This window comes from Schistosoma haematobium, chromosome 5 (assembly GCF_000699445.3).
Source record: "Schistosoma haematobium chromosome 5, whole genome shotgun sequence".
Lineage (NCBI taxonomy): Eukaryota > Metazoa > Platyhelminthes > Trematoda > Strigeidida > Schistosomatidae > Schistosoma > Schistosoma haematobium.
The window spans coordinates 18,193,990-18,218,324 of NC_067200.1; the positions used below are offsets into that span (position 1 = coordinate 18,193,990).

The following is a 24,335-nucleotide window of genomic DNA, read 5'->3' on the forward strand; positions in this document are numbered from 1 at the left end:
AACTTCCTACTTACTGAAATACCGTTATCCTAGTGTTGCAATTCGCTGTTGAAAATTCACTTATGATCAATATCCATCATGGACACTCGTCTATTCCTTAGTCTTGCCTTCTGATCATTATAATCATTGTTTAATGGGTAGTCTAGTATCTTACTAGTATAATACGTGGTATAAATAGTCCAAATGGACCAACCTCGACCGTATCACAATTTCCTCAGCAAATTATCAAATGGGATTCACTCCCTGAATAATCAAATAACCCAACATGGTCATCAACATCATTCTTCATATTTTAACTGGTTATCGGTACATACTATTAGTCAAGACATCATTTAAGAATTAACGCGTATAATACCAAAATGCCATCGTTTTCGTTCAGTTTGTTCATGAATCCCTTGTATTATGTAAATTTCATCATCTAATTGAACTGTATTTTTCACCTTTAGCTAGAAACAACTAATCAATATTGGTTGTCGATAAATATGCTTCTGTAATTAACGTACTGTCGATATCGTTTTCGTAAAGAAATATACACTGTGACTATTGTCCAATGTACAGTCACTTAGTTATTTATGTCATTGGTAATATTCTTCCAATACATCAATCAACCTTATATTCATAGAATAATCTTCTTGTTGACTGAAGTATCCATGGGAAAAGATACTTGATTTCTATGTGTAATCTATCATCGATTTTTTCTCTCCTGGAATTACCACGATTTATGAGTTTTTCTTTGTTTTGTTTGATACATACTATAAATAACTCCACTTTCAGATTTATTATCCATGTCTATTGGAAGCAAAGAAACGATATGTTGGTTATGCTTATGAAACTGTTGAACAAAATAAACCTGTATTTGATGCAAAAGGAATTGAAACTGTAAGACGTGACAGTTGTCCATTTGTAGGACAAGTAAGTGAATATTTGATTTGATTATTTCCATAGGTTTTCATTGGATGTTGAGATCTCTGTATAGTTCAATTTCTGACTACCCATAACCTACCTCGATAGAAAGCTCTATAAACGCGGCGAAATCAGGACATAACATCCATCCATAAAATCATTAACTGTTTATCTGAGCCATGTTAATTGATTCAGAGTATCTGGTTATAGTCCTCATTGTAACCATAATCAGTGCTTGGAGATGTTAGATAGAGTATGCTTCAATAGTATTTGCTCTTTATCGTCCGATATTCTTTCATACATACGTTTTCACTTTGTCTTTCTGAATATAATTCCTAATGTTCAGTCATTGCTACCGCCATATTTCGACCCTTGGATTAACGCATATTTATGCTCGAGTCGCTGTTAATTCTGTCTGATTGAGAATCTGATACAAATGTAAATCGTCTCTCAATTATTACATTTGGTTATCGTAGCAAGATAAAGAAATGAATAAGTGAAAAAAAACGTTACTGGTCTGGGTATTATATATTATCTAGGGTAGTTTTATGCGTGGAATCCAACTGTTTTACTTCTACCTGAAGTTTGTTCTGTTGATGTCGTTCAGAAGAACGCTGAAGCTCCACAACCAAACCATCTAGCTCAGAGAACAAAACTCCATCAAAATCATCCATTTGAGCTACAAATCTTCACCACTCTTTTACCACATATGAGACCTGGGACAACAACTATTGTACAATAGTCATGGATAATTATTATCCAGAATTAGGTCTATTGCTTGCAATTCATTAGATGAAAGTCATAAGTTCAAACTAAATCAGTCTTTCTGTTCACAATTGTCGATAAAAATAAATTTACAAGTTGTTAGTTAGGTGAATCAGAAATTTGTATGACATGAAAAATCTGCATATTCACTTGATGTGGTTATTTAGGACTGCAATCGATCAATCTCTTGCTGGCATATATGCATCCTGTGCGAACTGCCTTAATACTGCCTGAAGTCAAAAGCTTTATAAGCAACGATGATGAGTCGTTATTTATTTATTATTTTTTTTAACACATAGATATTGGTTTAAGGAGGCACCAAATACATATGCGCCACACAAATCTCATTCGATATGTGTGAGGGTTGTGATACTGCCCGGGTGCCCAAACCGAAACAGGTGGTTTTCTTAGGGGACCACTCCCCGAGTCTTTGACCTGAAGATCTGATCCACAAGGCAGTGGAGCATCGTAAGGAGATGCAGTCCCATGTTAGCCGGTGACCAACAATTGGTTCATACGCCATTTGTTCCCTCAGGATACTGGAGCCCATAAGCACCATTTATTTGGGATCCGGTTAAAGCGCCGGACATTCGCTTTTCATCCTCTCAATTTCGTAAACAACACGCCGGCCACGAGAAGGCAGTGAGTAGGACTTCCCTGGCAGAGGCTATAAACGCGTGGCCATGTGAGAGTATTTCGAGAAGGAGAGCGGACTTTCCCTACTCTCAGCTGTACCAGGGCATTCGGGGGCATGATAAGTCCTAAATAGGACGAAACGTGCCTTCTGGATTTCACTGCCAGCCACTATCTATCTTTGCTTATAATCTTCATATTCTATAGTCTTGCTTAATGGAAAGGACTATCCCTTGTTAATATAATCCTTAATGAATTAGATAAGAATTATGCATTGTATAATTTAACTATATTGAATGATTTCATTTTCTATTGAATTGTAGGTTCTTGAAGAATATTTTAAACTTTTATTCAATCATTTCACTATTCCAAAATGTTTGAAAAATGTGGAAGGGAATTTCCATGAAGATAAAGGTATGTATATCTTATATGTAATAGATCTATCTAGTGTAATTCATATCAGTTCATTAGATGAAAGTATACTATACTGACTGTCTTGAATGATCTATCAACCAATTAGGAAATATTGTATAATGGTGAGAAAAGGAACTTTTAAAAGCAATTTTATTACGAGGGGGATAATAGCATGATCTTGAATAATCAACTGTCACATGTCGAATCATTCTTTACTGTGAAATATTGCTTTTTAAGAGTCGGACTAGTGTTATGAATCGAGCTTATCATCTCATATAGTTTTCGTTATCGATTGACCTTAACAATAATGCTAAGTGGTTAGGGTTATTTATTCAGAGTTAAGCTGCAGTTGTGAGTTTGATTTACATTTATCTTATTTTATTTAAGCACATAAACATTAGTACAAGGATTCACAAAACAAATATACGCCACCTAAATCATCCGATTTCTGTGTGAGCTGTGATACTGTCTGGGTGCCCAAACCAAAGCAGGCAGTTTTCTTAGAGGGGCACACTCGGAGCCTTTGACCTAAAGGTCTAATTCACAAGGCAATAGAGCAACGTCAAGAGATTCAGTCTCATGGTAGCCGGTGACTAACAATTAGTTCATACACCATTTGTTTGCTCAGGATGCTGGAACACATGTGCACCATTATTTTGGAATCAGAGTTTTCCAACTCCCTTAGGTGGATTTTTTATATCCACCATTCCGGTTAAAGTTTTGGATATTCGCTTTTCATCCTCTCATCTTCGTAAACAATACTCCCGCCACGGGGAGTCAATGTGTAGGACTTCCCTGGTAGTAGTCGTATGCACATGGGGTTGATTGTTTTCATCACGAACTGACATCAACTATGATACAACGCTTTATTATCCTTTTGTTTACATACTTGAGAAATCAAATGTTGATATTTGGAATAGGCGTTAGAGTGGAAGAACACCGTCTAACTTCATTAAGCACTCGTGACTACTCATTGAATCCTATCGCATACTAGAATACACAATCTGACTTAGGAGCATATGTGTTTAGTATGTTTTAAAAAAAAACTTATCCATGTACACGTATACTGTATAAAAAGCCTCCAAATGCTCTCACATGGCCATGTGCATGCAATCACCACCGAGGAAGTCCTACTCACTGACTCCCCGTAGCGGGAGTGTTGTTTACGAAGATGAGAGGATGAAAAGCGAATATCCAAAACTTTAACCGGAATGGTGGATATAAAGAATCCACCTAAGGGAGTTGGAAAACTCTGATTCCAAAATAATGGTGCACATGTGTTCCAGCATCCTGAGCAAACAAATGGTGTATGAACTAATTGTTAGTCACCGGCTACCATGAGACTGAATCTCTTGACGTTGCTCTACTGCCTTATGGATCAGACCTTTTGTCAAAGGCTCTGGGTTTGGCTTCGTTAAGAAAACTGTCTGCTTTGGTTTGGGCACCCAGACAGTATCACAGCTCACACAAGAATGAAGTGACTTGTGTGGCGCATATGTATTTGGTGCTCCTTTGTACCAATATTTATATGTTTAAATAACTAAAGAGATTCCATTAATAACAACATAAACTGAAAAGAATTTTTGTACGTATTCGCTTTCGATGGAAATACTTTGATATCATCAACTGGAATTCGTTCTACTGTCTATCTGATAACTCTTTATCAGTGTTTACAGTTGTTAAATATCAACTTTGGATAGTTATTTTATACATCATATCTCAATTAAACGTTTTTTGTTCTTAACCACAATAAACAGAGTTTGCTGAAGTGCGGATACAGTCAACTGTATGTATGCTTAAGCTGTTATCAATGTGTCCACGCCATCCAGCTGATGATGACTTTAATATTAGAACGAAACACATGGACAATCATTCATATCAAGATATATCTATTGTGTAGTGATAGATTCAACTAATTCATTTCTTCTTTTATATTTTTCTAATAGTTGAAATTATGAGTCAATTGAAGCTAGACCAGTATGGAAAACCTGGAAGCATTAGGCAGCCGTTTCGTCCTAGTATGGAACTCCTCAACAGTGGGCATCCGCCATCCTACCTCACGAGTACTTCCAGGTTTTTCAGAATGGTCTAATTTCAATTGACTCTATTAAATTTTCTTTCTTTTTTTGTTTTTGTTTAACTTAATTGATTTATGTGTATGATTCAATTTAGTTCATCAACCTTATGAACATTTGGATAAAATATTAAAACTTGCTGAAAATAATCTAAGAAATAAAATTCAACATTTTGCCTATCTTCTTATACATGGAAGAATACCATTTTATAAATGTATTATTACTAGACCCTATTGGGGATTATCCTCTTATAAACCGGGAACATTTGCACCAGCATTACAAGTTGCCAAGTAAGAATTGATATAATTTTGTTGATAATGTTATCATCCTTTCATTTTGTTCAAATGTCTACTGATGATAATGATGATAGTGACTATGGACGATGTGTGTTGATTGTGGAGATAGTAGGAACCATAAGTTGAACAGTATAAGTATACAATACACCGGAAAGATGATTCTATAACATCAAAAGATGGTGAACCTGAGATTAAGTGATTGATTGTATTACAGAATGACTGTTCACAATTTAGTGTGAATGAAGAAGAAAAAAACACACAATTTAAGCCGTTGATTATTCAATGATCAAGTCTCTCGTTTATATTTCCATAATGGGTATGTCTAAATATGCAAATTTATAGACTGTTGATATTACCTCAAACATTTGTTGAGTACTATTTGGTATTAATACGGCTATGTTTGAAACGATTACGAGTTCATCTAATCTGAGAATAGAACAAAGACTCTGTGACCAAAGACCAATAAGCTATTTATTCTGATGCCTCCCAGCCTCACTAACTAGAGAGAGAAGTCCAAGTTCGAAATGGGGTAATATAACCTGCAAGTGTAGCCACAAGTACGAGCAACCACGGTAGGCACAAATTAAACGCATATATACAGCATAAAATTGTCTTTGCGAAGCATTACAAGTTAGTATACTATAAGGTACAATAAACCAATAGCGTTCTCCCAAGTGGAGGATACGACATGAGGGTGACAAGAGCGCTTTTGGCGCGAAAACAAAGAAAGTTACAAAATTAGGACGTTTTCCAAATGAGTTCTTGGGATCTAACATCTCCAACAAATACCAATAGACGAAACTACCTGTCTGTTCAGTTTTCTTGCTTATCTTCTACACTCCTTTTTTTAAATCTTTTCTTTTCCGATTGTGTTATCTAGACGTCTTCTTTCTATGGATCCACGAGGTGAACCATTGCGTGGTGAACGTGTTGTTTATTATGTAACAGCTGGAAGATCTGATCAAACTTTATTATCATGTGTTCGAAGTGTACATGAAATTTATCCTTCTTTATGGATTACTGGGAAATCCACTTTATCACGTCGTGTCCTAGGACCACGTTTAAATTATGCTTATTATTTGGATAAACAATTTATACCTCCAATTGAAAGAATGACACAAGTTATTGGTTGGCGTGTTCGAAATTGGTTAGTTCATGTGTTATAAGGAATTCTTTGCAAATATCTTCAAGATTTTGTATTTTTCATAAACTACTTAATATCCTTGTATATTATAAGAATGTACTTGAAGAGATTCCCTACTCTAAATGGGAAATAACTAATCTCTAAAGTTTTCGAATATATGAAACAACATATACCACTTATTTCTTTGTTCATTCATCAACTGCTCACAACTCGTTCTAATTGATCATTTAAATTACAGGAGCTATTCAACATATTTTAATTCATGAATGCTCATTGAAACAAGAATAATATTTCCAGTAGTATTTGTCATTTGATTTGTGTATGAGCTGTGATACTGCTCGGGTGCCTAAACCCCGGAATCTTCGACCTAAAGGTCTAATCCAGAAAGCAGTAGAGCAACGTCAGGAGATGCAGTTCTTTTATAGTCGGTGACTAACAATAGATTTGTAAGCCGCTTGCTCTCTCAGGATCCTGGAACACATGTGCCCATTGGTTTGAAATCAGAGTTTTTCAACTCCCCCAGGTGAACTCACCGTGTCCACCAACCCGGTTAAAGCGCCAGACATACGATTTTCACCCCCTCACTTTCGTACATAACAGTAATGCCACGAAAAGGCAGTGAGTAGAACTTCCCTGACAGTGGCTGTATACACGTGTCCATGTGATAGCATTTGGTGATGGAGAGCTAACTCTCCTCATCCTCGACTGTACTATGGCGTTTGGAGGCATATTTATTTGGTGCACCTTTTTACTAATATTTATGTGTTCAAATAAATAAATAATAAATTCCTGACGAAAAAGCCAATAACAGTGATATGAGTAATTAGAGATCTTCATAAGATGACAAGAACTTGTAATCTTTCAGTGATTAGTAATTGCTTTTGCATCATTAACCGTTTCTTGTTCTATTTTTGTTCATATTATAGGTTATCAGAACTTCCTCGTTACTTCACTTCTAAACATCATCGATATATTTTGACTTCCGAACCGTCTCATGTTTATCCTTCAAGACCTCAACATCAATTCACTAATCTAGGTTCACCATCTTCATCGTTTATTTTATCTCCTAATTCATCACAGCTTGATTTAATATCACAAAATCAACGTAAACATCTTTATCGTCCTTCATCAGTTATGCGTGCTTTTGTTGGTCAACCACCACGAATTTGTCCTAGTTGTGAAACATTAATACCAAATACTAGTTTTACTGATCAATTAGGTCATTGTAGAACTTGTATTGATGGTAATTCACGATTAATAAATATTGGAACTATAAAATTTGGTTGTAATGTAAGTGTTTTATTATATAAATCGTTTAAATTGTTATCTGTTCATTACTTAAATATGATGACATTATAGAATAGATTATGTATTAGTAGCCCCCAAATGCCCTGGTATGGCCGATAGTGGGGTGGACCCGCCCTCCCTCTCGAAATGCTCTCGCACGGCCACGCGTATACAGCCTCTGCCAGGGAAGTCCTACTCACTGCCTTCTTGTGGCGGGGGTGTTGTCCACGAAAATGAGAGGACGAAAAGCGAATGTCCGGCGCTTTAACTGGATTCCAAACCAATGGTGCACATGGGCTCTAGTATCCTGAGGGAACAAATGGCGTATGAACCAATTGTTGGTCATCGGCTAACATGGGACTGCATCTCCTTACGATGTTCCACTACCTTGTGGATCAGATCTTCAGGTCAAAGACTCGGGGAGTGGTCCCCTAAGAAAACCACCTGTTTCGGTTTGGGCACCCGGGCAGTATCACAACCCTCACACATATCGAATGAGATTTGTGTGGCACATATTTATTTGGTGCCGTCTTGTACCAATATTTATGTGTTAAAATAAAATAACAGATCTGATCTCAATTGCTTTAGTCGATATTCCTTAATCTTATGCAATATTAATCAATAAATTCATTAAAGTATGGATTGTCTCATGATAATGTTGAAAAAGATTAACTCGTAGAGAGAGGGAGAAAAGAAAAGAAAAAATAACTTACATCACTATTTCAACTAGTATCCAAGCAACTATTTTACTAGTCTTATTGTAGATATTCAATATGACTTATGACTTTGATTAAGCCATGGAGATGAAGTGAAAAAAAGTGTGTCATTGGAATTCTATAGTATGATTAAAATGTATTCAGAGATAGTTGTTTTACACAAATCGCTCAGTTGGAATCGTATATATGACTGATTAGAAATGAATATATACAGTTAATCCAGTTGTTCTATGCTAAGTCATACACCCTTTTATGGTGACATCTTGTTATTTTGTAGACTGACTGAATTTCGTACTCATTACTCCTTTTATATTAAATTGAATAAAGAGTAAAAATAGAATTATTAGCTGGAAAAATGTGAAATCCATTTCACTTGACATTATCAACGGATCATTGTTAGACTACTATTGAAAACTTGGAAGCATTAGATGGTCGTTTCTTTCTAGTATGAGACTTCTCAGCAGTGCACATCTACGATCCCGCTCCTCGCGAGACTCGAACCCAGAACCTATCAGTCAGGCGCTTAACCAACTAGATCACTGAGCCGGCATCCAATGGTGTTAATGTCTAGCTTCAACTAATTCACGAAGTTGCGCCACCGTATACCATTGTCTTCAGTGAGTTGATATCTTACAACAGACCTGGTTGAACTACACTGGTAACGACTTCCCACTAGAACTCTAGGAATATCTCTTGAAGTCAGTCACTAGTGAGACTGATAGGTCCTTGGTTCGAATCTCGCGAGGAGCGGGATCGTAGATGCGCACTGTTGAGAAGTCCCATACTAGGATGCAACGGCCGTCCAGGGTTTCCATGTTGGTCTAGCTTCAATGAACTCATGATTTCAATCAGTGAAATTTTTAAAAATCTCCACAAAACCCATTCTGATACTAATTATATTTCTACATATATTTTCATTCATTTCGTTTTCTATCTTATTTGTAGATTCATCATGTACAATCCCAATTGAATCATTTAGAGACAATATGTTCATATTGTACAATCCATCATGGTATTACATGTGATCCTATATGGTTATGTAATAATTTTTTTTGTCCAATCCATAGTCAACGTTTAATTGCTTCAACTGATTTAGCTTTATTTTGGACACATTATAATAGATGTTTAAAACAAATGGATACGATTAATTCATGGTAATATAACGAATAATGAAATGAGATTAATTGAAATCATTTGTGATTCTCTTTCTGAATCCCCTCATCACCACAACCACCATCACCACTTTATCTCATTCCCTCCCTCTGTTTCTCTGTGTGTGCGTGTGTATGTATGTGCATATAGATGGTAATGTTTACTTTATAACTTCTTTTGTTCAATGTGTCTTTTATTGATATGTGTATATTATGATCTCTGTCATTTTCTTTCTTTCTTTCTTTTTTTGGACAAGATAAGTATCCATTTATTTATTGTCAATAATCTAATGATTCACATATAAATTGATCATGAAGTGATATGTCTTTTGATTGAACGTTAGATTCAGCTCTTAAGCTCTGCTAGTAATCTCGAAATACGATAACGATAATGACGATGACGACAATTTTGTATGCTGATTGTTCGGAATAATTACACAGTGATTCTCGTCCAGTCACTGGTTGACTTTGGTTGTGTTTTTTTTTTTTCAACCCATCGTCACTGTTTTTAATCATAGAAATGTCATGTTTTAAATTCACTTCATGTAGCGTTATATTTGGACATTGTTTAATTTTACTGAGAATTTTGGTTCTCATGTCGGCATCTTCAAGTGACTGCAAGCTGCATATAAAAACAAGACATTTAAACTGATCTTCTGTCATTGCTGATCATTTGAAACGCTCACACTGATGATTTATTATACCAGTATGTTTCACCTGGTCATTGTCTCCAGCTTTTGCCAACTTAAAAGGAAGCTACATGTAAGGATTTTGGAATATTCTTCCAAAAGATGATTAGATGGGATATCTTCGACTGTTTCTCAGCTCCTTAGAGCTTCCTCACATGAAGTATCCTCTAATGTTTTAAAAGTCTGATGGGTCTTCTTTGATAGGATTAGCGGATCATATTATTTTTATCGGATCACTTGTTCGTTGAGATCTCTTATAATATGTAAGTTAGCTGAAATACAATCAGATTGAAGTCAGCTTGATTTCATGTTCAAGGACGAATAACTACTACAGTAAAGTACTTCACACATATAAGCAACTTTAGATATATTACACGTAATTACTCTAAGAATTTCTTATGCCGATGATACTGTTTAAAAAGTCTACATCCAAGACTAAGAATTAAATATAGTTATTAGAAAAAACACAGTGTTTTACCATGCTTAAGCAGTTGTTCTCTATACTATGTAATGATAATACCACAATTGATTGATCACTGGGTGGTGATCAATATCATGTGTGTCAAGTCCTTGTTTAGTGCAGATCGAATGCTACCGACCATGATGCAATGTGGCCATCAGTCTAGGTGACTCGACACTGCAGGCACTATATATTGAGATTACATGGTGGTTGGAGGTAGTCGATAGGATAGCTCAGTGGTAGTGTCTCTGACTGTGAAGCTGGGTGACGTGAGATCGAATCCGCCAGGGAGCACCAGCTCCCTCAAGATTAAAGGTACACCTTGCTGACGAGTGCCAAGTAGCACGAAACCCGGGTTCAGGGTTTTCTGTCGACTACCTCCAACCACCATCTAATGATAATACCTTTAGAGTAATGATATGATTAATACAAATTCAGATTGCTACTTTGTGAGGATCTAGAAGTGTCAGCCACCTGAATATCAATCAGGTTATCTTATTGAAACCACCATTGATCTCATTTCGTATCTCTTAGATATTCGTCGATGTACTGCCAATGCCTATTAAATTTTAACTCTAATTTTCAGGAATCTTCTTTCAATCGATTACGAGATTCTATTTAATATTAAACCTGTTTAGCGAAACTTAGGATCGTGTCCCTCTCTAGTAGATCAGGCTGACAATCATATTAAGCTTACTTCACTTATCCTTATTAAATGTTTTGATAACACAAATACTTGTGATAATATTAGTGTAGATATTCAACTAGGTTCGAAAACAGAACATACACTTCTGAATTACGTCTCACCTAGTAAAAGCTCGCACACTTTCAGATTGAATGTTTCTGTGAAAATTCGTAATATCATTAATCTCAAATAAGTTTCGTTAGTTCATTCGACAGCTTCCCAGATGAGTGCTAACTAGCTTTATGGTTTTAAACATGGAGTCAGTCTGTCAAATACAACGTAGGTCCAGGCACATATATGCATCGGTCCAGGTTGCCATACCTCATTAACACAACAAGATGAACACCGAATTCATAAAAGTAGTTAATTCAATGGTGGTAATATACAAAAGAAAGATTGCATATAAGGACATAGTATAGGAAGAAAGAATTAGTTCATAGAAAGCAAGGTACAAAGTAATTTTAATTTCACGGTTTAAGGGAAGACAAACAGTGTATACACCTACGCCATTGTGATCGATTCTGAGCCATGTCATCCACAGTCTCCAACCATTGGTTACGATAGTCATGCGGACCCCAACCAAGTAGACTGCATCTACCAACATGGCTTAGACTAGAAGTTAGTGACTTCAAACACTGATGCCACGTTTTGGTTTGACCGCCCCTAACTTTCTTCCAACCATCTCCAGCACCGGTTAGCATTGCACGTCGTGGTAGTCGGTGTTCAGGCATACGCAACACGGCCCAACCATCTCAGTCGATGAAGATTCACAACCTCATCAACTGGTTTACTATCATTTCCTAACATCCTGTGTCTAAGCTCACTATAACTTACCCGGTGATCCCGGCAGACGCCAGCAATATTTCTGAGGCATCTGTGGTCAAATACTAGTAGCTTACGAGTATCTTCAAAACTGTAAGGCAAATCGTTTTAATTAACAAACTTCTGTTCATCTGTTGAAGTTTCTAGTGCATATTAAACTTGTGAGATATCCGATTGTAACTTCTATCATTTAATTTTAAATTACTTACTTACTTTCGCCTCTTACTCTCAATGGAGCATAGGCCGCCAACCAGCATTCTAAAACCCACTCTGTCCTGGCCCTTACTTTCTAATTTGAAATTAGGTATAATATATTATTTTAACAACTTTATGCATGATGTATACATGATACAATAGTTGATGAGAATTCGTATAAACTTCTATGATTACCCCATCTTTGGTAACCGAACCGTGTGTCATCATATCAGCGATGTTTATATAGTCTGTTGAACTTCTGAAGAATGTTTAAAATGATGCTATCGATGCTGGAATCCAGGATACGCATTTCGTTCTCTTCGCGACTTGTCAAATGGATGTATTTACAACTGAAAGTTAACGTTCACTCCTGAACTCAGACCTGGTACTGTTCACTTCAGACGCCATCGCGTTGTTCACTTAGCTGCTGAGCTCAGATACCCATACACTTGTGCAACAGTTGTGAAACTTAATTCGATTTGAAATGGCTTATTTCAGAATGTTCTTGTCATCCAGCTGGTGTTCTCATACTCATCATAGTGAAACTAATTTTATCATCATACCCTACATCCCATTTATTTAACTGAAATTAACTACATGGAAGTTTTAACCGTTTGCCGTAAATTAATGAAGTCCTATGTATACAACAGTTTACGAAATTGAAATTAATGGAGTTCATAGTCTACTACATTAAATTTATCTGTCTCACACCATCCCTAATTTGGATTAGTTATAAGCAAAGATGAATAGTGGCTAGCAGTGGAATCCAGTATGCACGTTTTGTCCTATTTGGGACTCGTCAACTGAATATACCTGCATCTCAGTGTTGATGTTCACCTTTGATGTCCATCTTTGCTTATAATGCTTGTGAATTAAGGCAATACGCACAGTATGCACTTATGCCAATGAGAGACTGATCAACTGCAGTCCTAAACATCAATGGGAAGATCCAAGTGAATTTATTTGTGTTCATGAATATGATACAGTCTGTTACGAATAGCATTCCAATGTACATTTGTTATCTTGGTAAAGCATAAAGGCTAGACAATCATAATTTACTGAAGACTTCAGTAAACAAACCATTTATACATTTCTAACTTACCTTTTCAAATAATGAGATCGTTTTAGAATTATTATTGTCCGACCACTTCAGCAAACAAACTTAAGCGACAAGTAAACAGGTTTGCATCAATGAATATGATGATAAGATTCTCATTAATGATAGAGTTATTGTTAATGTGGGAAAACAATCTTATCATCCTAATGGAATTTTCCAAGTATCAATAGTCACGTTCCTCTATACCAAACAATGAGTTGCCTTCGTTTTAATCGACTTTCCAATGAATAGATTTTTCATTTATCGACGACTTTTGACCGACGCCACAGTGACCTTGAGAGTATCCACCTGATAACTAGGACCAAATGAAGATTATAAACCAGTGTGAGTAATTAGAATTATGATTTACAGTTGATGGTTAAGGGTTACGAATTACATTTACGGTTTTCATCATGAACTGACATCAGCTATAATGCCAAAACGCTATTTAACTAAATGGTTGAATGAAGCTCGCGCCAAAACCTGTTATCTCATATCTGATTGGTTCGTCCATAAATTATAGTCCCGCCAACTTTCAATAACACAACACAATATGGCTCACTTTCGAACTCCTTCACAATGTCATCTAAGTTCTATGTTTATTGTAATTAAATTGTGTATAATCGTGTACTGATAAAAACAATGAGTCCCACAATAGGACGAAACGGCTGTCCAGTGCTTCCAGGTTTTCAATGGTGGCCTAACATCAATCGGTTCATGATCTCGATCAAGAAATTCTCCAATCACTGAAACTAGTATGATCTGCAAAGTTCAACTAAGGTTGTTAAACAGCTGTAACAAGCAACAGAACTAAGTAAAATCATTACAACATAAATTGAGGTTCTTCAAAATTTAGATATATACGATCAGATGACCATGTTCATGTTAATTGACCAGCGAGATCATTTGTAGGAGGTGAAAATAGTCAATCATGAGACAAGTTATACTAAGATATCTATATATGATCCAGTATAATTTCAATTATTTATTAAGATAAGAATGAAGAAGGGATGGTATTAGAATAAGAAATAAGGTTCAGGTTATATTACTACGTTCTTAATATTTTGTAAATATCTTGTAGTCTTGGCTTCTTCAGTTTATTTAATGGATAAGTGCTGTATATATCAGTGGTATGTTCGCTAGAAGTTTCAATTTATAGTTTTAACTATTCTTGTTTTTCATTTAGCGTATTAGTCTGTTCTATGTTCATAGCAGCAACAACCTACTGTGGGAGAGAACAAACCAGACCACAGCGGAGGAAGAACCACTGGGAATGGATACGACACATATTGAGGAAGCACCTAACTGCATCACAACGCAGGCCCTCACATGGAATCCTCAAAGCCAAAGGAGGAGAGGAAGACCAAAGAACACATTACTCGGAGAAATTGAGACAAACATGGAAAGAATGAACAAAAATTGGATAGAACTAGAAAGGAAGGGCCAGGACAGAGTGTGTTGGAGAATGCTGATCGGTGGCCTATGTTCCATTTTGAGTAAAAGGCGTAACTAACTAACTAACATGTTCATAGCACTCAGTCTCAGATAACTCCATATGCCTTAAATGAAATCTTTGTTAGAAACTTCACTCCTGTATTTAGGACGCATCCACTGAAAGTGGAAGCAAGTGTTGGATGTAAACAGTGTTTGAGCTTATGAAACACAATGATGATCTAACATCAATCGTTTCATGATCTCAATCAAAAAATTAACAATCTTCACAACCCTTCACTAGTAATATTCATCATGTGCTCACTAGTGACTGGCTCCATGATGATTTCCTGAAGTTCTAATGAGAAGCCGTCACTAATAGAGCTCAATTTGTGACGAGTAGAAACAGGTATCTACCTCAGACAATGGATGAATGGTTGCGCATCCACTCATGGGTCGATAGAAGTTAGAAGTTAACACCGTTGGATGCCACAATCAGTGGTCTAGAAGTTAAATCTTGGCGCGCGTGACCGAAGGTTGTGGGTTTGAGTCCTGCATGCGGGATCATGGATACGCACTGTTCAGGCGTTCCATACTAAGACGAAACAGCCGTCCAGGTTTCCAATCGTTTCATAATCTCCGTCAGAGCTCATAATGCATTTAAATTAGTAAGTTGGTTGAACACATATTCAACATATACTACAAATGATACTTTACATTCAACATTGGTAGGATTCAGAGTTGGTGTACCGCAAGAACAATGTAGAAAAAATGAATATCCATTACTGAATGGATTAATTATTTTGCCATACTATTTAAGAAGTATGTCTAATTTGTGGGATAGACGAATACTAATGATTTGTCCGACATATTTCAGTCTACATTACTTCGCTTGAAATTATATTTGTCATTTGGTTACAATTGACAAGAACTAAACACAAGAATGACTTTGACAGAGCTTAATATCGTTCAAGAAAGTAATGTCCCATGTATATAGATTGACATAGGATAGCCTTCAAAACTCAGTAGATCCTAACACAACCTAAATGAATCAAGCTATGCACAGTTCGCTCATATTTTTACCTGTTAAAAAAAAAGAAAACATCATTAAGATGAAACGCGCATCCTGGATTCCACTGCTAGCCACTATCCATTTTTGCTTATAATGCTTAAGACTGAAGGCTATATTGAGGATGTCCTCACAGGAAGCACGTATACCAACAAGCGACTGATCGATTGCGGTGCTAAATATCAGAGAGAAGATTCAAATAAACAATACCAAGTAAATTTAATCTTCACTAGATTGCACAAGCACGAGGCTACCATGGACTCAGTAGCTAATTGGATAACGTAAATGTGTTTGAAGCGAACGGTTCTGGGTTCAAGTCCCTAAGTGAATATCAACTCAGATGTAGGTACATCCAGCTGATGAGTCCCAAAAAGGACGAAACGCGAGTTCTCGATTCCACCAATAACCATCATTCATCTTTGTTTATAATACATGTGACTGAAGGTAATATTGAGGCAATCCGAACAGGATGTACATATGCCAATAAGAGACTGATCAATTGCAGTCCTAAATAACAATGGGAAGATACAATCAAACAACACCAATTGAATCGTTATTTACTCTTATGTCCCACCTCAAACATCTTAACCAACACTTCATATATCAACATTAAGGTGTGAAAATGTTTACTGCCAAATCCCATAGACATGGTGATGAAGATTTGTAGCTCAGGTGGATAATCTTCATGGAGTAGAAGTTTGTGCTGATGATGTCGTTCAGAAGAACGATGAAACCTCCACGACCAAACCATCCAGCTCACAAAACAAGACTCGATCGAATATTTACTTCTTAAAAAAAAACAAATCAATCCTGAAGTCTGGGTAAAACTGGGAAAAACAAAGGGAAAATGCTTTTACCTATCCATAATCATGGTAACTGGCATATCATGTGAGTCATTGAATTGACCTTAAAGCTGAATTCTTTCCACACACACACACACACAATTGTATCGGTCATTGTATTGTGTATTCGTTGCTTCTATTTATTTCCTACTGTGTTTAGACCAATTATAATCCTATACACATTCCCATTCAATTTTTTCTTTCTATTCCCTTCTCCTAGTTCTTCTATTCAATGTTGTAGGCAATATATATGAAAGAGAGAAGAAAGAATAGACCAATCATTCATATTCTACAAGGTAATTGATTATTGATTATTGCAAAAGATTATTTAAACAATCCATTTGGTCAATTCCAAATGAGGGAAGTCGAGTGATAAAAACATCAATCGATGTGATGTTGTTCAGTATGGTGAAATACACCAGTTGGCTTCTATGATGGAATGAATGTAGAATGAAATGGGATTCATCCAAATTGAGGATTTGGGATTCATACCAACAATCATCGGATCATTTAATGGATGAACAATCTTAACTGATCTATTCCACTATTCTTATTCTTATTATTATTATTATTGTTGAAGGCGTAATGTGCAATAATAAGGTGAGATCATTTGATTCCACACAGTGTGTGTGTGTGAATCATGATCACCTTTGTAAACACAATCTCTATCATCATACATTAATCGATAAATCCATATATATTCATGGGTATGTTCTAATTGTTTTCATTTCACAAACGGTACTTTCTATTCTCCTCATCAATTGATTTCGAGTGCTTGATCTGGTCAAATTGAATTCATATTCTTCTATATGTGATCACGATCATGATGATCATGATGATGGTGACTTGTTACTATGGACTATTGAATGTGATTTCATTTTTGTTTCATTCTTATATTCTTACATCATTTTCATTTTTGGAACTTGTTGTCCATGGAAACCAGCTTTCTCTCATGATCTCAATTGTACACAAATTAATTCATCAAGTTGATATGATCATTATCTACTGTGAACCGATACTCATGTTACCATGACAATTGTACTATTGATTGATGGTTCATTTTTCTTTCCTTTTCTTTTCTTTATATAATCAATAAAGTGTTGCTTTCTGAATTAAGTTTTCTTCTAAATTGTAAAGATGTAAAGGATTGTTCTTGAGTCTCAACAATGAAGGGTGACTTGTTTATACGATATTGTCTATTTATTGAGTATATCTGAGATGTTGTGACGTCGGTCACAATAGAAGCACATAGAATGAAGACTGGATTAATCGATTTCGATGATGAAGTGTCTTGTTCTCTAGGTAGATTCCAAGTGACAATTCTTGTAATAGTTAAATATTGTCATTCGACAGTTGTATTAAACACTTTCATCTTTCGATAAGTATTATGTTCTAAGCAATAAACCAAACAACAATCAGATAAGCTCCTAAATGCCCCGGTACGGTCTAGGATGTGGAGAGTCCACTCTCCCTCTCCAAATGCTCTCACGTGGCCACGCGTATATATCCACTATCAGGGAAGTCCTACTCACTACTTTCTCGTGACAACGGTGTTGTTTACGAAATTGAGAGAATGAAAAGCGAATGTCCGTCTCTTTGACCAGGTTATTGGATTCAGTGAATCTACCTAAGGAAGCTGGAAAACCCTAATTCCAAACAAATGATGCACATGCGCTTCAGGATCCTGAAAGAACAAATGGTGGAACTGAATCTCTATACGTTGTTCCACTACCTTGTGGATCAGACTCTAAGGTCAAAGACTACAGATGTGGCCTCCTAATATAACCACCTACTACGGTCTGGCCTTTTGAGCAGTATCACAGCCCACACACATAAACCAAGTGATTTGTGTGGCTCATTTTTTCATTCTACATTGAGACAATGATCATCTGATAAACCTTGAATAATCCTTAATAAAATAAGTGAGCTTACTAATATGATTTATCACAATACAAACATGACATATCTCTTGAAGATGATGTCATTGATTGAAAAATTCTGTCCAACCATGGATACAATAATCGAATTCTTAAAACTGTCAATTACTATGTAAGCAAAGATGAATAGTGGCTCGTAGTGGAATGCAGGACTCGAATTTCGTCCTATTAGGGACTCGTCAGATGGATGCACCTGTCACATCTCAGAGTTGATGTTCACTCTGGGACTCGAATCCAGTACCGTTCACTCCAAACGTCAGTTACTTTTATTTATTTTTTTTTAATAGAAACTATTCGATTGCATAATCAATTGATTAATTATCCTCTGAAATCTATTTAATTGGTGATTTACAATTAAACTATTCTGTTCTGTTTTGATATATTGTTACTAAGGTTACAATTTCAGCTGTGGATGGTACGAAGGCACAAAATGGTTCTTGTTTGATCTTTTATTTCAATAATGATGCATATTGTGAATCGCTAAATATCTCAGTCCGTCTCTCTCTCTTTCATGATTATTTTTTTTCAAATTGATCATGATTATGTGAATTATGGCTAACAGTGGAATCCAGGATGTTCGTTTACGATTAGTCAACTAAGTATACATGTATTACGTTTTAGATGTTCACACCGAGACTCGAATCCAATGCTTTTTGCTTGAAATGGCTAACGTGTTATGCAAAAGAGACCACGTTTCATTGTAGCCACTAGGTTAGGTGACACGACATTGCGTGCGCTATGTTGAGATAGTTGGAGGTAGTCTATAGAACCTGAAAAATATGACATTGATAAGCACCCAGTGATCAATCAGTTGCAAATACATCTCAGTCCTACAAGAGGTCAGTCGCGGCACGGACACCTCACTGTTATCATCTCTGACTGTGAAGCTGGGTGACATGGTATGGGGGTTATGTGGTCTGTTTAGGCTGGTATATAGACCAAGTATATTTGAAATAAATGATTCGCATAGTGGAAGCTGTTATTGGCGTTCTGGACTCAATTGGACGGGCTAGGTGAACAAAGGATCAATAAGGATGATAGGCTACTCATACCAGTCAAACGTCATTGGTTATGGCACAGTAATAAGATTGTTTAAGTCATATTTGGATTGGCGAATATATCACATGATAACTAGCCGGGCTTAAAGTCACAGCAGAAGCAATTTTATTCATGGATGAATAAACCGTTTACGTCTATAAATAACCTTAGTTAATGTGAATCGTTAGAAACATTAAATAATACTTCTCCAAATTCATCTTGACAACAAATTAATAGTTGAATTCAATTATTAAAATCACTACAATCCTCACAAACTAACATTCTGATAATAATTATCATACGCTCATTAGTGACTGGATCCAAGATGATTTCCTGGAATTGTAATGAGAAGCTGTTACCAGTGGAGTCTAATCCGTGTCGAGTAGAGATAGGTATCTACCTCAAACAATGGGTGAATGGTTGAGCAACCATTCACGGGGGCGATTGAAGTGAGATATTAATACCGTTGGATGCTGATCTAGAGGTGATCTAGAGGTTAAGCGTTCGCACGTGATACGGAAGGTCATGTGTTCGAGTCCCGCATGACGGATCATGGGTGTTAACTGCTCAAAAGTTCCATATGAGGACGAAACGACCGTTCAATGCTTCCAGGTTTTCCACAAAACTCCTCTCTAATTAAAATGTTTTTTGGTACAATAATCAAAGGTCATTAAAGGGCATAGAGGTGTAAAAAGTAGATAACGTGATATAACGAGCAATTATGAATAAGATAATGAGAATATGAGACATAAGTAAAGGGAGATATGTAGTAATAATAGTACTAATAATTAAGGCCTAAGTATCGATAACGATAGGATGTACTTCTTTTATATGCATAGTTCTGGCTTGAGTTCATGGATGGCAAGAGCTTCGACTGTTTTTAGGAGTTGAATACGAAGAAATCTAGGTAGATCTTGACGAATCGTATATACAACCATCAAATCAAACTGTGAATTAGTAGAAGGATTACAGTCAATTAGATGGTCAAGTATGGAACTCCTAACTGTTTTTCTCTCACCTTTGTAGAACCAAACTGGGACGTGTTCCTGTATCCGAGTTAAAAGCAAGCGCTGGCTATGGCAAATGTATCTTGCTCCATAAGAGCAGATGAACTGGTAGATGCACATGGAGGCGACTAGACAGGGAGCTTATCTTTTATGGATATAGAAAACAAGTTTCTACTAGTGAACGTTGTTCTCAGTTTTGCCGCATTAAATGTTCTATTAATCGGTGTCGTTAAACGGTTTTTGATTACGTCAGATGTTCCAGCACCTTTAAATTCCTTTAGTTTTCTCCGTTCATACTTTGAAGCTTTTACAGTTGAATTCAATAAGAATAAAAGTAACGAAGATCTCAGTTCATAACTACTTGGAAACACAACTGTCAGGATACACGAGTGAACTAAACTTATTCAGTAGAAATCTATGAATCTATATTTCCCAACAGGTATCATTTAGACATTTTAAGTGATTCTTAAGTAATTATTTAACTTTTAACTAGATGACTTCAGTGTTTATTCGCTTTTATTAATCATCCACAAAACTAAATTCAAATAAAGACAATTCAGAACTTAGTTGTAAATTGACTTGGTATTGTTTACTTGAATCTTTTCATTGATGTTCAGGACTGAAATTGATCAATCTTTTATTGATATATGTGTATACTGTGTGTATTACCTAGAGATTGCCTTAAGTCACAAGGTTTATAAGTAAATATGGGTTCGAGGCCCGGCTATTGAGTTCCAAACAGGACTAAAGTCGCGTCCTCGATTCCACTACTAGCCACTGTTCATCTTTGAACTTAGTTATGAAATAAATCAAGTGTTCAATAAAATCTTTTATCTATCACTTCTTCACTTAGAATTTCATAGATAATAAGAATTAAGTGAATTATTGACTTATGATTACTTATCTTTGTAATTATTCTATTGCCTTTTAGATGGAGATTTGTTCACTGAGCTGTAGAGTTTGATCGTGAAGCTTTCATCGTTCTTCTCAACGACATCATCATCACTTCTACTTGACGTTTATACTGATGATGTTGTTAAGAAAAATGATGAAAGCTTCATGAGCAAATTATACAACTCAGAGAACAAAACTCTATCAAATCATTCACCTGAGCTACAAATATTCCCCCAACATCTCATAATTCTATTACCTCACTGAAAATTTATTCTTATTATCTCAGCCTACTCATAAGTAGTATAAAATCTCACTTAAAAGTTTACAGCGCAGATCTTTCATTCATCATCATAATAAATATTAAATGATATCTTAATATAATCAAACAAAATATCTTGTCAATTAACAAACTACATATGACATTTTATGAATTCTTCCTAAATTGTTCAATGATAATTACTAACTGTTCAATTATGTTTAGTGTTTATTATCATTAAAAGAAGATGTTTAAATTACTTTTATCATTTGACATGAATGTATAATGAATAATAGTCATTGAGAAGAAGAAGAAGAAGAAGAAGAAGAAGAAGAAAACGAGGAAGAAGAAGAAGAAGAAGAGTTATCATGTCATATCTTTCAATAGAGAAGATTACATTAATGAATTAATGTAGAATTAAAAGAACTATGCATATAAATATCTATGTCAGTAATTAGTAAGACCAAGATGGATTCCATTGATAAATATTTCATTGTGAAAGAAACAATACAAACAATAATGATACTATTGTTCATTCCTATGAAATATCATTTAATTAGAATAAACACTTAAGATAAGTAAATGAATCTTAAAAAAAAAGGGAAATAAAAAACAATTACCATATCCTTATTTATTTATTTATTAAGTAAATGGAAATGAACTGCATTATGTCTATTTAAGTTTAATATTAAACAGAATAAACAATATACTACTCATTAACTTTAGGTATATAAATGTAGTTTTATGTATTAGATTTCAAATTATTTCGGAATAAAATGATGTATAAGTAAGTTGTATATGAATTATTTCATATCTATTTTATTTTATTACATACTTACTTCTGTTACTCCTCGTGAAGGAGCATAGGCTGCTCATCAGCATTCTCCATCTAACCCTGATCTGGGCAATCCTTTCCAGCTCTTTCCAGTTGTTATTCATCTTTTTCATGTCTACTTCTATTTTCTGATATAATGTGTTCTTTGGCATTCCAGTTTTTCACTTCCCTTCATGATTCTAAGTTAGGGCTTGCCTCGTGGTGCAGTTTGGTGATTTGCGTAATGTATGTCCTATCCATTTCCATCGTCTTTTCCTAATTTCTTCTTCAGCTGGAAGTTGGTTTGTTCTCTCCCACAGAAGGCTGTTACTGATGGTATCCGGCCAATAGATGTTGAGTATCCTACGTAGACAACCATTTATAAATACTTGTACATTCATGATGATGGATGTAGTAGTTGTTCAAGTTTGAGCTCCGTACAGTAGACCTACCTTGACGTTCGTTCTATTAATATAATAATTTTTAGTATTAACGATCATACATATAAACATTGATCAGCAAAATTCATTTCTCAGATTCATGATTTTAAATATGAGTTTGTTTTACGATCGTTCATTAAGATTTTACAGATTAGCTTTCAATTCATAATAATGTATAATCAAATTCCCAGTAATATTGATGGGTAACTGCTTTACAACTACTACCAGTGAATTCCTACTGACTATCTTCTCGCAATATTACTGTTGTTTATGACATCGAGAGGATGAAAAGTGAATGTCCAGCGCTTTAACCAGCTTGATGAACACGAAATATCCACTTATACGAGTTAAAAGCCCTGATTCTAAACCAATGATGTACATGTGTTCCAGGATTCGGTGATAATAAACGGTGTATGAATCAATTATTTTTCACCGACTATCATGAGACTGTATCTTCTGATGTTGCTCCATTGCCTTGTGGATCAAACCTTGAGCTTCAAGGCTTCGGATGTGGATCCCTAAGAAAACCACCTATTTATGTGTTCAAATAAATAAATAATTGATTAATATCAGATGGGTATTGTGGAGATTGTAGTAATTTCAATGGTTAAGATCATGAATCAATTGAAGCTAGACGATCATGGAAAACCTGTAAGCACTGGACAGCCGTTTCGTCCTATTGTGTGACTCTTTAGCACTGCGCATCCACAACCTCGCCCCCTGCGAGACTCGAACCCAGGACCTACTGGTTTCGAGCGTGAGCACTTAACCACTAATTAATTAAAACAAAATAAACCATAATGCACCTTAGTTATTTAGATGGTGGTTGGAGGTAGTCAACAGGAAACCCTGAACCCGGGTTTCGTGCTACCTGGCACTCGTCAGCAAGGTGTACCTGTAATCTTGACGGAACTGGTGCTCCCTGGTGGATTTGACCTCGCGTCACCCAGCCTCACAGTCGGAGACGTTACCACTGAGCTATCCGAGCCGTGACTAACCTCTTATAGAACTGAGATGTAATCACAATTGATTGATCACTGGGTGGTGATCAATGTCATGCTTGTCTGATGCTTATTAGTGCAGATCGAATGCATCATAGTTATTTATTTCCTAATTCGAATTTCCCCTCATTTCCTCCCCCCTCCTCTCCCTCTCCCCTCCACCACCCATATAGTTCATATCATTCCAATCACAATAATAATTCAATATCTGATATCAATGTAATTAAAGCAAAACATTTGGAACATCAATCAATATCTCATTTAAATATAATCAA

At 35.8% G+C, this 24,335-nt stretch overlaps 2 protein-coding genes across 2 annotated transcripts in view; one reads left to right on the forward strand and one right to left on the reverse strand.

Moving 5' to 3' along the window:
• The window catches only part of GTPBP10 (GTP-binding protein 10), an 83,342-nt gene extending 73,040 nt beyond the window's left edge, over positions 1–10,302 (forward strand). The window contains exons 27-33 of the mRNA XM_051217654.1: positions 775–912; positions 2,625–2,715; positions 4,888–5,080; positions 5,967–6,233; positions 7,157–7,520; positions 9,179–10,233; positions 10,278–10,302. Of these exons, the coding sequence (XP_051065068.1) occupies positions 775–912; positions 2,625–2,715; positions 4,888–5,080; positions 5,967–6,233; positions 7,157–7,520; positions 9,179–9,391 (1,266 nt within the window). The 3' untranslated portion in view covers positions 9,392–10,233; positions 10,278–10,302. The remainder of the gene's footprint in view (positions 1–774; positions 913–2,624; positions 2,716–4,887; positions 5,081–5,966; positions 6,234–7,156; positions 7,521–9,178; positions 10,234–10,277) is intronic.
• MS3_00009301 (uncharacterized protein) lies at positions 9,118–13,650 on the reverse strand. Its single transcript, XM_051217655.1, has 2 exons — positions 13,338–13,650; positions 9,118–10,345 (listed from the first exon to the last, which is right to left on the reverse strand). The coding sequence occupies exon 2, from the start codon at positions 10,045–10,047 to the stop codon at positions 9,748–9,750; it is 300 nt and encodes a 99-aa protein (XP_051065069.1). The 5' UTR covers positions 10,048–10,345; positions 13,338–13,650; the 3' UTR covers positions 9,118–9,747.
• Positions 13,651–24,335: the final 10,685 nt, after the last annotated feature.

Excerpts from the sequence above, each read along its gene's own strand:
- MS3_00009301 (XM_051217655.1), bottom strand. The coding sequence starts at position 10,047 with ATGACAGAAGATCAGTTTAAATGTCTTGTTTTTATATGCAGCTTGCAG.